At 33.9% G+C, this 12,182-nt stretch overlaps 1 protein-coding gene across 2 annotated transcripts in view; it reads right to left on the reverse strand.

Annotated features, from left to right (window-relative positions):
- LOC145278107 (uncharacterized) overlaps window positions 1–11,798 on the reverse strand; it is a 181,194-nt gene extending 169,396 nt beyond the window's left edge. For both annotated transcript variants that reach the window (XM_080130378.1, XM_080130379.1), the window contains exon 1: window positions 11,686–11,798. In XM_080130378.1, the coding sequence (XP_079986504.1) occupies window positions 11,686–11,761 (76 nt within the window). In that variant the 5' untranslated portion in view covers window positions 11,762–11,798. The remainder of the gene's footprint in view (window positions 1–11,685) is intronic.
- Window positions 11,799–12,182: the final 384 nt, after the last annotated feature.

Genomic DNA, 12,182 nt, shown 5'->3' on the forward strand with positions numbered 1-12,182 from the left:
GTGTGTTTCGCTGGAGGTCACGTCGTAAAAATTTATATAGTAATCTTTTAAACAAAAGCATTTCAGGTGAAAACGTTATGTATTTACGTGTCATGTCGAAATTAGTATAAATTCAAAAAATTACGAAAAATGATCCTGTAGAAGATGTGCTAGATTAAAAAATAACGGCACTTCTTCATTATAAAAGTTCATCCGAAAAATCGAAATATTGAATTTCAAGTGAAACCACTTTTATTACTTAATTGTCATGTCGCAGTAATGAGGATATCCAAAAATTACGAAAAACGCTGTGGTAGAAAATAAATTATTGATGAAAACAGTTTTTGAAGATATTTAAAACTGAGTTTTACTAAATTGACCTAAGATTTTCCAAGTTTTCAGAAAATATTTACCTCCCTTATTATGATTTGAATTCTCCGGTTTATTATTTATTTATCTATTTATTTATTTTGTAAAACTCAGTTTTCGCTAATTTTTTTCAAATCTATTTTCATTAATAATTAATTTTCTACCTATCGTTTTTCGTAATTTTTGGATATGTTCATTACTGTGACATGACAGTTAAGATTAATTTATTTATTGCGGCTTATTATCCTCATCTTTTTTTTAGTTGTTGTTTCACAATGTTTCGGCCAACTATTCCTCTGGCCTTCACCAGGTGGTAACCGCAACGAGATAGGAACTCTGAATCTCCTAACTGCATCCTCAGCAATTACTGCCTTCCATAGTTGTTGTTGTCTTGCCACGTTTTGGCCAAGTAAGCCTCTGGCTGGCTTTGGGTAGGATTGAAACCACGGTTACCACCGGACGAAGGTCAGAGGAATAGTTGGTCGAAACAACAACTAAAAAAAGATGGATAATAGTCCGCAATAAATAAATAAATAAATAATACTCATCTCAATAATGAATTCCAATTAATTAATAAAACTCAGAATATAATTGTTATTTTGTGTTAGATAACAGGAAATGCCAGACAATGTAGAAACGAGAGTGTACTTGCTAGCCTGAAGAACTCCGGCCCAGGTGTTCTGAATGACAGCCATTGACCTTGGAGGTCATGGGAATAGATATCATTTTGGGTCTCAGATTTCAAGACTGGTAATATTGGCTGAACTGCACACCCGCAATTCACATCTGGATAATTCCCCAGACATGTATCTTAATTTGATTGGCTTAGGGGATTTCCCCCCCCCCAACCCGACCCAGAGTATATAAGGCCAATTTCCTTTGAAATTAATCAGATTTGCGCAGAATCTCGAGATAATAATACCGCTCCCTGAAGACGTGATCACCTCCCCTCTACATTTCGCTTGAGTGTCATCTCCGAAGAAGAAGAATAATTGTGAGTTGAAAAACGGACTAAGAAGAACTTGGAGTGTACATATCTGTAAAAAGTTGTTAATTTTGGTGAAATTAATTTTTTAGTAGAATAGAACCCAGTTGTCTGTTTTCTTTCTTGCAAACACAGCTTTCGTTTTGTTTCAATTACAGACAAATCCTACACTACAATGTGCAAGCCTCTCAGAGAACCAGACATCACGAGTCGAAGTTTTTCAAAGACGATCAGGGGGTCTTTGCGTGACCTCACCAAGAGAGGCGAGTCACATTATTGGTTGCCATTGACACAGGACAATCCTGGTTACCACGGAAGAAAAAAACAAAAAAATACCACGACGCACACAGAAAAAAAGACTTTAATAATAGAACGAAACAGACAGACGGTTTAAAAAAAAAAAAGAGAAACAAAAGAACGCCCGAAAAACAAAAAGGAAAAGAAAAACTCGGACACATTTGAAAATAAACTTTAAGAAAGAAAAGAAAACGCGCCTATGAGTTTTCATCCACCTCCATTAGCCCCAGTACAAAACTCTGATGTACTTCTAGTTTAACGTTAAAGCTGTCACAAAATGTGCTGTTAATTCTAACACGATTTCTGTATATTGCTTGAACAACCTTCACTAACTATTCGTTTGTTCTTAGTTTAATCAAAGGCCACCAGATATCTCTAAAACAATCTATCAAACGCTTTCTCCAGATCCACAAAAGCAAAATAAAGGTTCTTCTTCTTATCAAAGTGTTGGATAATCCATGTGCTCAGGAATGATGTCAAAGGAAAGGCAGTCAGAAGCCTAGATGCGGGTGCTCTCAGGAATGTTTGTGTTTCTGTGTTTTCTCTTGTGCTGCTTACTTTTTATACGTTAATCACTGTGCGCTCCCTCTTGTTGAATATTGATGCCGATAAAACTGGAGGTGTGCACACAAGCACATTCCAGATAGACTTTTATCTACATTCTTGTGTCCTATAAAAATGACCTAAATTGTAATTATCACCAAAAACAACGAAAGGCTTACATTCCAGATCGGGAAGTTAGAATTGCGCAACACAAAATAAAAAAGAAAAATTTATAAGACCCGGATAACATAAACAAGGAGAGAGGAAAACGGAGGAGAGCTAACAGTCGTCCAGCGTGATTGACATTTTTCCACCATCGCCTACCACACACACACACACACACACACACACACACACACACACACACACACACACACACACACACACACACACATCCCTACCGCTAAACACATTTGTTTTGTTCTGTCTCTTTCTCTTGTCAACAAAACAAAAATTTGTCTTGTGTTGATTTTGAGAACACCAACAAAAGAATTATTAGGTGAATATATAATTTCGCAAGCATTTGAAAAGTGCAAACTAGAAAATAAAATATACATTAAATAGCACAACACTAATGCAACTGATGATGACACGGACGGAAGAGAAAATGAAGGAGAAAAACACTATGTAAAACAGCATTCGATCAGCGATTGTTGTCGAGCACAAGAATAAAAAATTGCTAGATTGGATTACCGCATTATTTTTTATGTTGTTCTTTTTTTGTTTTTTTGACGCGATACTATACCACGCCATATTGTTTTAGCTTTACCGCTATCTTGATGTATTCAACAAAATAACGGGTTAATGTAGTTATCCTTACGAGTTATGAGGGTTGTTCAGCCTTATTCTTCTTCATTTTAGTTACAACTTTAAAAATCTTGAGTCAATCCAACCCAAGTGTTATTGTCACAATCAACGCACCAAATTAAAATGCGACAATTTGGCCACATATTTTTCAAATATTAAAATTCTTTGTAAAAGACGTGATGAATTAAAAGTAACAATATATATATATATATATATATATATATATATATATATATATATATATATATATATATAAACACTATATAACAATAACAGGAAAAAATTTCTGCCAACATTATTTACTTTTGGAGATTTCTTATGTTTATTTCATTTTTTATTCTTTTTCACCACAAAACAAAGCATATTGCCACGTGGAACATATGGGGGGGGGGCTACTATTTTGGATCGTATCTAATATGAGACTGTGCAGAGTTTGAGCAGTGAGATGCCTGTTCACATTACATTTAAGCTTCTTCAGGTGAGTACAGTCAGCAAAGCAGGAAACGGAGTGAATCCCAAAGTCTAACAGTCTAAGGAAAGAAACTATTAAAGTAGAAAGTTTCTGGTATCAATAGATCTCAACAGTGAAGGGGTGGAATTTTGCTGCTTGTCAGGTTTGTCAGGAATGTGAGGAGACACAAGTGCTATGAGTTCATCATAGCACATTCCATTAAAGTACTTTAAAAACAGGCACAGCAATGCAACATTGTGGCGATGGGACAGAGGTTGGAGCTTGGCTGATAGTGTAGGACCTTTTAGATTTGAGACCTTTTTTTTTTATCTTGTTTAAGATGGAGAGACTAGTGGTAGATGCACCAGCCCAGATGTGGCAACAATTCTTCATACATGGGTGAATGGTGGCCTTGTAGGGGTACAGGATACTGTCAGGTGTGAGAGCTCTTCTAGCACAATGGAGGGAGCCCACCTTCTTTGCAGCAGCCTTTGCAATGTTCTCATATTCATATTGCCTGTGAATGTTAAGTCGAGGAGTTTGAATTAAAATATATTATAGTATTTTTTGACACGCCATGTAATTTCTTCTCATATTTGTTTTTCGTCTATCCTTTTTTTTTTTTTTTTTTTTTTTTTACACTGTCACAATCACGTGATGACAAAAAAAATATTTTTCATACAAGACAGACAATAACGTTAGTTTAATACATAAAGCTTTGATCACAGATTTTAATAAATTGATAACTGAAATTCTAGAATAATCTATTATATAAATCTCACCTGTCTGTTTAAATGTATATATGTATGTATGTTTATATGTCTGCCTAAAACTTTCGAGAGGCGACAGATTGTGGCTTTGTAAGGATATCGGATAATCTTATTATTAGTTGACTTTTCTTGGGTGATTTCACCCGGGATTGAACTCAGAACCTTTTTATGGAATTCGCTCTGGAGTAATCAACGCTTATATCCACTTGGCAATATGGAAAAGACAACAACGAAAACATTTCAATAATGTTTCATAATAGTTTTGCCAACAACTGTTGAGATTCACACACGAATCTTAAATCTAAGATAAACCAAGTTTTGTTTTTTGTTTTTATCAAGTTTGTTTTTTAATATTGTTTTTCTCTTTCATTTATGAGCAAAGATAAAAACATTTTCTTGAGTTCAATCTTAATTTCAAATTTATCTTTTTTTTTTTCTGATATTTTTGATGCTTTCAATATCAAAAATAAAAAAAAAGACTTTTGTATCTCTTCCGTCTTCATCCGATTTCAACTTTTTTACTGAGACAAAGCACGCATGCGTCCTCCGAAGCTGATCGTTTATGTCTGTTTGGCAATGCACTAACTTGGTCGCATATTATTGTTTTCGTTCTCAAAGCAAATCTTTATCATTTACAATTTGAAGTTTTCCTTCTCCTAATTTAGTTGCTCATACTCTCCCGTTTGTCGGCGATATTCATACCAGCCAAGAATACATCATTTGGGATCAGTCAGACATTCATTCATTCTGTCAGAATTAGATATAATTCAGCATGGTCCAAGGAGGCGCATCTTGTCAAGCATTACTTCCTTTTTTGAGAAAAGGAAAGTCTTTGTCAATCGCCTGAGGCGCCCCTACCGAAGAACGTTGACAAGTCTATTCTTGGCTATTTTTGCACCCAATCTTTTGGGAGTAGCTGGTCCCCCACCCCCTGGCCTTGTGCAACATTATGTTGCAGTTGAAAGCAATTAATCCCTACCGAGTCTTGGGGGTCTTTTTTGATTCAGATTATTCTCCCCTAGTTCAATAGACTATATGGGATTTTGATACGTGAATATAAGAACATACAATGCAACTGCAGGAATATGAAATGTCCATGGCAGTGTTTAAACTTTGATTAGTACCGATGCTATGGATTCAACACCACCACTGCCACCGCAATCTATAATACTAAGAGAGGGAGGCACAAGGAGATTATTTTTTGTACAAAAAAAAAAAAAAGTTTCTGAATTTTTACATTAGGATTGATAATTTGTATTATTCAGATTACTGTTCCTATCGTGAGTTTTTATTTTTTGTTGGGATGATTGATCGGAATCGGGAATCGGAAAAATCGGAAGATTTGGGTGTATCGGAATCGATATTGGAATTGGAAAAATTGATGCCTATTTTCCGATGCCAAAACGATTCTTTTAATTGTCTTTTTTTTTATTTTATATTTTTTAAAGCAAAATCATCCATTGCTGGTAATAATGATAAAATAATAAAATATTTATTGATTTTAAAATACCAGTAAAGCTAAAATCGATAGATCATGCTTCACAGGTGTATTTTGACGTTTAGGAAAATATCTGCATATTTGACGTTTGTGTTTTTACAAAAATCGGGGAAAATAACAGTAAGTAATTGTATCGGAATCGGGAAAAATATTGGAATCGTCCTATCACTAATTTTTATTCTCACAACATTATGGCTGATGTAACCGCCAACCTTCTTCAGGTGTACCTTGTTGAACTTGAAAATCTTTCTGTCCAATTTTGGAATCTGTATGGAATAGTGAACGGAACCCTTCATTTAATCCACAAAGAGCAGCAATCTCTTGTTCCATCAGCCATGACCAAGTAGAATTCTAAAGTAATTTGTAATTGTATTCTTACTATTATCCGCACTGAAGATTGAACCTTTAACTGCTGTAGCGTAACGGATAAAGTACTAATTGTTAGAATCGATGCTACAGGCTCAACACTACCACCACAATCTATGATATGAAGAGAGGGGGGGGAGGTACAAGGAAACTACTTTTTGTACAAAAAACAAAGTTTTTGAATTTTTTAGATTAGAATTGATAATCTGTATTCTTTTGATTATTCAACTACTGTTCCCACCTAGAGTGCTATTCTTCTTACAACATTGCGGTTGATGTAACCTTCGACCTTCTTCAGGTGTATCTTATCAAACTCGGGAAGCTTTCTCTCTAACCCTGGAATTTGTACTATTTTGAACGGAACCTTTCATTTAATCCACAAAGGGTAGCATGCTCTTGTTTCATCAGCCATGCAGTCGACGTAATTTGTAATTTTATTCTTACTATTACCTGCACTAAAGATCGAACTTTCAATCCTCATAGCGTAACGGATAAAGTACTAAGTAATTCAGTTCTGAATAACAGTCTTCAGAAGGTTGAAGGCTCAATCTTCAATGCAGGCGATGCTCAGAATACAATTGCAAACTAATTATGTCTTCTACCCAGTCATGGCTGACAGAACGAGAATATACTACACCCGTGGATTAAATAAAGGGTTCCATTCAAGATTCTGTACAGATTTCCACGTTCGCAGAAAGATTCCTGAGTTCAATACCTGAAGAAGGTTGGATATTATATCGACAGAAATGTGAAAATGACACACAGGATGAGAATAATAGTCCAAATAATACAAATAATGCAAATTATAAATCCTTATCTCAAAAAAAAAAAAATGTTATTTTCATTTAAGATGGGAGAATAGCATCATCATCTTTATGCATTACGTAATCACATTTAGAGATTTGCGTTTCAACTCTGTAAATATTTATTGACTAGTTTAATGAATAAGTTAATAATAGAAATAATTTATTCATTACTTAATATTGTAGCAATCATTTGATGTTTATAAATATGTATTCTTACTGGTTTCATGAATAAATTAAGAATAGGAAAAATTTATATTTATTTTCCTTTTCCAAAATTTTATCACCCGCTTATAAGTGAGTATTAGTTTATAAATATTGTTTTACCGGTTTTATGAATAAACTAATGCTAGCAATAATTTATTTATTACTTAATATTGTATTAATAAATAATGAGTTGTGTATTTGCGTTTTGAAAAAAAAACTATTAGCAGTATAACATATAAATATATTTGTTATTTGAATACTTTATTTTTAATTGTGTATTTTTATATCGTTCTTATGAATGAACTGGCGGGGGTGGGGTTCTCGGCTTTGCTGGGGCGTAAAATACGCTAAAATATGATATTTTAATTTGTTGAAATTTCGTATAAATTATTATAGAGACGTGATTTCAAAAGTAAAAAAAAAAGTATTTGGGTACCATCAACTAGAATCGAAACCCAAAGAAAAACTGTAGCATTCAAAGCTGGTGACGTTACCAACGTCACACATATATGAACTAACTAAAAATTTAAAATAAACTGAGATGAATGTAGAAAATGTAAAACGATTCTTTCAATTTTTACCCTTTTTAACTCCTTAAAAATTATTTCAACCAACGTAAGACCCATAAAAGGTCCATAAACAATCCAATCATTTGAGGCTCCTAGCACCACTCTGCGACTTTTAGTTTCAGAAGACATAGAGTTTGTAAATATGGAGACAGGCAGACATATAGCCTTTTATATATTAAAATAATAAGAATGATACTGTAAACTTGTTTTGATGGTTAAGAAATCGATATGTGAGACGAACTAACATAATAATGGTCATGGCTATTGTTGCAGCATTTACCTTGGGTCAGTTAAGTCGGCTCTTTTCAACAAATTCACCATGCCCCCAACACTGGCTGACCAAAACTGCTTCCATTGTGAGTGCGAGCCATTCACGATTTCAGCGACAAACTCTTGTAAAGGTGAAGGCCCAGAATCAGTTCAGCATCCTGCTTCACTGTCTGGAGCCAAGTTTTGAGTTGAATTAATGACTTCATAGGTAAAGTCACCTGGGTGTTGTCAAAGGGCGAGGCCGAACGAAGTCAGCTGGCAAGGAGAGATTACTGAAGGAAGAGGATCTGGCAGTGACACAGAATATGTGGGTGTATATGGTGATTGTTGAATACCTCCAGTTTACATATACTACTTGCCCGCATAGGCCAAGTCTCACAGCCATAAAGGAGAATGGTGTGGATGAGGACCTGGTAGATCCTGATTTTGGTGTTTTGCTTTATTTCTTTTTGAGACCAGAGCTACAATCAAAGTCAAGAGAATGCGCTATGAGTGCTGCTGATGCAGTTAAGGATGTCTTCCTCGCTTTGACCTGTTGCGGTGATGTTGGAGCCAAGGTATTTGAACCGGTGAAGAGTTTCCGTGTTGAGAACAACCAGTTGTTTTTCATTTGGAAGGAGACCTCTCATCAGCAACTTTGTTTTATTGGCGTTTATCTTCATGCCAATCTTTGAAAAATAAGATTGCATCATGTCAATGATCAATTGAATGTCAGCAAAACTTTCACCTTATATGATGATGTCATCAACGTAGTCGAGATTCGATATTTATATTACTGTTACACCATGAATGTTGGCCTGGGCATCCGATGTGATCCAGTTGATGGTGTAAGAGTAGGCAAGAGAACACATCCTTATCGGACATGAGAGTGAATGCCAAAGAAGCATGACTCCTGGCAATAGACACAGACTTTAATGCAGGTGAAGGGGTAGTAGGCTTAGGGTTAGGTCGGGTAGTTTTTGGAGCATGTCATCGGCATGCATGACCTTCCAAAGGGCTCGAAGGTCAACAGAGTCAAATGCAACAGCTAAGTCAATGAAACAGACAATAGAATTTTGCTAGTAGTTCCAGCGATAGTCAACTATTTTTCAGAGAGTGAAAATCTGGTCAGCATAATAAGCCTAACCCCTTTTCATTTCTTTGTTCATTTCGCTTAGTTTATATTCTTCTTTCTTTTTCTCTTCCTTCAGGGCATTTTTGGCGCAGGATATTTGAGATGTGATCTGAATGATGTTAAAAAAGCAAATGGCTTTGATTGCCACCTTTTTCTTTCTCCATTTCATTGGGATTCATTTTATTCATCACTTTCAAAAGCAAGAAGTTTTCACAGCAACATGTGAACTGAATACAGTTTTCCAACCAATAAAAATCGTTTCAAACTTCAAAAATAACGATCTCATGTGAAATGGATTGGTGAACAGAAATTTAGTTTACCTATGACACCAACAATGCCCATCCTAGAAGACTGGAACGTGCCACGCTGAAATTCCTTTAAGTCTGCTACTATATCTCCAGTGAACACAGCCACCCAGAAGGCAAACTCTCTCTCTCTCTCTCTCTCTCTCTCTTTCACACACACATGCACACACATTCCAATAATGGAATTTTTTAAACAAACTTTCTGACGCTTTTATTTACTTCTTATTCAAGAAATTTAAAACTTTTTAACAAACTTTGGTCTTTTAAGTATATTTTACATTTCTATAAAATTGTTGATATAAATAAATATATTTTGTTTGTTAGTTTATATTTTCTCGCTTTCATTTCAAAATTCCCATTGTTGAGTTAGCACTTGCTAATTGGTGACCCCTTCATAACATTCATGTTTTTATCCATATTTTTCATTTGTAACTTGAACTACATGCATAGTGATTGTTAGCGCTGTTCTTGGTACTTTTTCAAAGACGTACTATCACCCAAATTATCAGCAGTATATTATTGTATGTTTAAGAAAACGTTTTTGTTGTAATTTTGTCTGTGGTTATGTGTTTTAAAAAAAAACATAACAAATTTAGGGGAATAAATATCTTACATAATAATGAGCTGAGCAGAAACAAATCTTCAGGATTAATCAGTCCATGATATTGAAGCTAACAACAATATATTTTCATGAAAACTATATTTTAATTAGTTGAACTTTTTTTACCTACAATTGCGATATACAATGAACTGTTGTTTAATTTTTACTGTTAAATAATTAGAATTATTTATTTGAAAGCTGACATAAACAGAAATTTAGTCGCTGTTTAAGCTGATTCATGAAAAACGTCTTCATTTTAACAGTCTTTGAAGAGCCGCAATAAGTATTTTTTAAAGAAAAACTAAATCGAAATACAAGGTTTCCTTGTTAAGAACTTTTCTCAAGGGTAAAAAAGTGAAATTGTCTAGTCAGAACCAACCATTGATTTGTAAGAGTCAACGCTATTAATATAATATATTTATTTATATAAACTACAATAAAAGGATCAGCTTGACTTTATTATATAATAGCACAATAATAACACAATAATAGCACAATAATAACACAATAATAACACAATATTAGCACAATAATAGCTACTATTTTTTATGTAAATCTATTTGGGGGGTGAGCTAATTTTAAAAGTAATATTAAAAAAATAAACTATTGAACAAGGTTCGAAAACGGTTTTGTACTTTGTTAAGGTAGGAAATGATACTCATAGGAGCACCTCCTCAACTGTGACAACAGTACTCCATTTTGGGATGTATCACTTTACAATATTTAAAGGGGGAGATGTTTTATGAGATTTTAGTGGAAATAGAATATGTCGTTTTTATTATTCTTTTTAATATCTAATTTTAATTTGAAAAATCTAAGAAATTTTTATGTCAAATCTTGAATAGACAATCTGGTGCTTTTTTTTTTTTTTTTAGATTAGTGACTCCTCCAAGTGTTGTTACTGTTTATCTTTTTTTTTTTGCAGCACAAACGAACCATAATACTCGACTTTCCGAAATAAACTTTAACTTAAGTCAGAAATATTTTCGAATTAACATTTAAAAAGTTTCAAAATCATATTTACGGCATTATCTATCAAACATATTTGTTTTTTTATTATATATATATTTTTTTCAAATTCAAAGGTGATTTTGAAACCTTTAACATGACGGAGAGTAATTTCTGGGTAGAATTACGTTTCTAAATTTATAAAAATGAAGATTGGTTGTATTTATTGGATTCTTCAGATCACCGTTCTTATCTTAAGTGTCATTTGCACATTTCGGTCAATGTAACTGCCGCTCTTCCTCTGAGCTCGGAACTCTTTTTGCCGAACCCAAGAATCTACACGGAATTTAAAATGGAACCCTTTATTTAATACACAGGGGTAGCATGCTCTTGTTCTGTCAGCCATGACTGGGTAGAAGTCCTAAGAAATTAGCAGTTATATTATAAGTGTCGCCTGCACTGAGAATTGAGCCTTCAACCTCCATAAGAGTGTAACTTTACAACTGAACTTTATCAAGTACTTTATTCACTACGTCGGAGGTTACGTCGATCTATATGTAGATAGGTTGGAGGTTACATCGACCGAAACGTTGTAAATATAACATTCAAGATGAAAAGAATAACCTGAAGAATCTAAATAACACAAATGGCTAGAATTAGTTTTGACACCAAAGTCGGTTGTCATGGTAAAACTTTTGTTCTGTGAAGAACAATGGACCTAAATAAAAACTTATTATAAATACTAACAAAAAAAAAAAAAAGAAAAGAAGAAAGACTAATTTCAAATTGAAACTTTACAGTACCTGTTGGTTTGTGTTCAAATTGGTATGGTTGTTCAAACGGTAGAGGGGGTGCGGATGGTTCTTGTTGACCCGACATGTTTACACAGGAAAAAATGAGAGCAACAGCAAGAGAATTACTTATATAATTGGAGAAGAATATTTAGCATCTGTTTTTTTTTTTTTTTTATCTGTTTGAGTAAAATATCTTATCTTTTGAGTAAAATATCTTATCTTTTGAGTAAATACAGATAATAAAATTGTTTGTATCAGTTTTAGACAAATTATGAAAACAAGAGAAAAAACAAACAAACAAAAACGTTCATCCAGGAAAAAAAAAACAGAAAAGGAAAAATTATTTTGATTTATTCGTAGTAGATTCATTGGACTACTGTTCTAATCTCAAATATTATTTGCAAAACATTTTGGTCGATGTAACCTCCGACCTTCTTTGGTGAACCCGGAAATCTTCCTCTCTAACTCCGGAATCTTTCTGACAGTTTTAACACCATATCGGAACA

This window comes from Euprymna scolopes, chromosome 6, assembly GCF_053919585.1.
Source record: "Euprymna scolopes isolate OS-2025 chromosome 6, ASM5391958v1, whole genome shotgun sequence".
Taxonomy (NCBI): Eukaryota; Metazoa; Mollusca; class Cephalopoda; order Sepiida; family Sepiolidae; genus Euprymna; species Euprymna scolopes.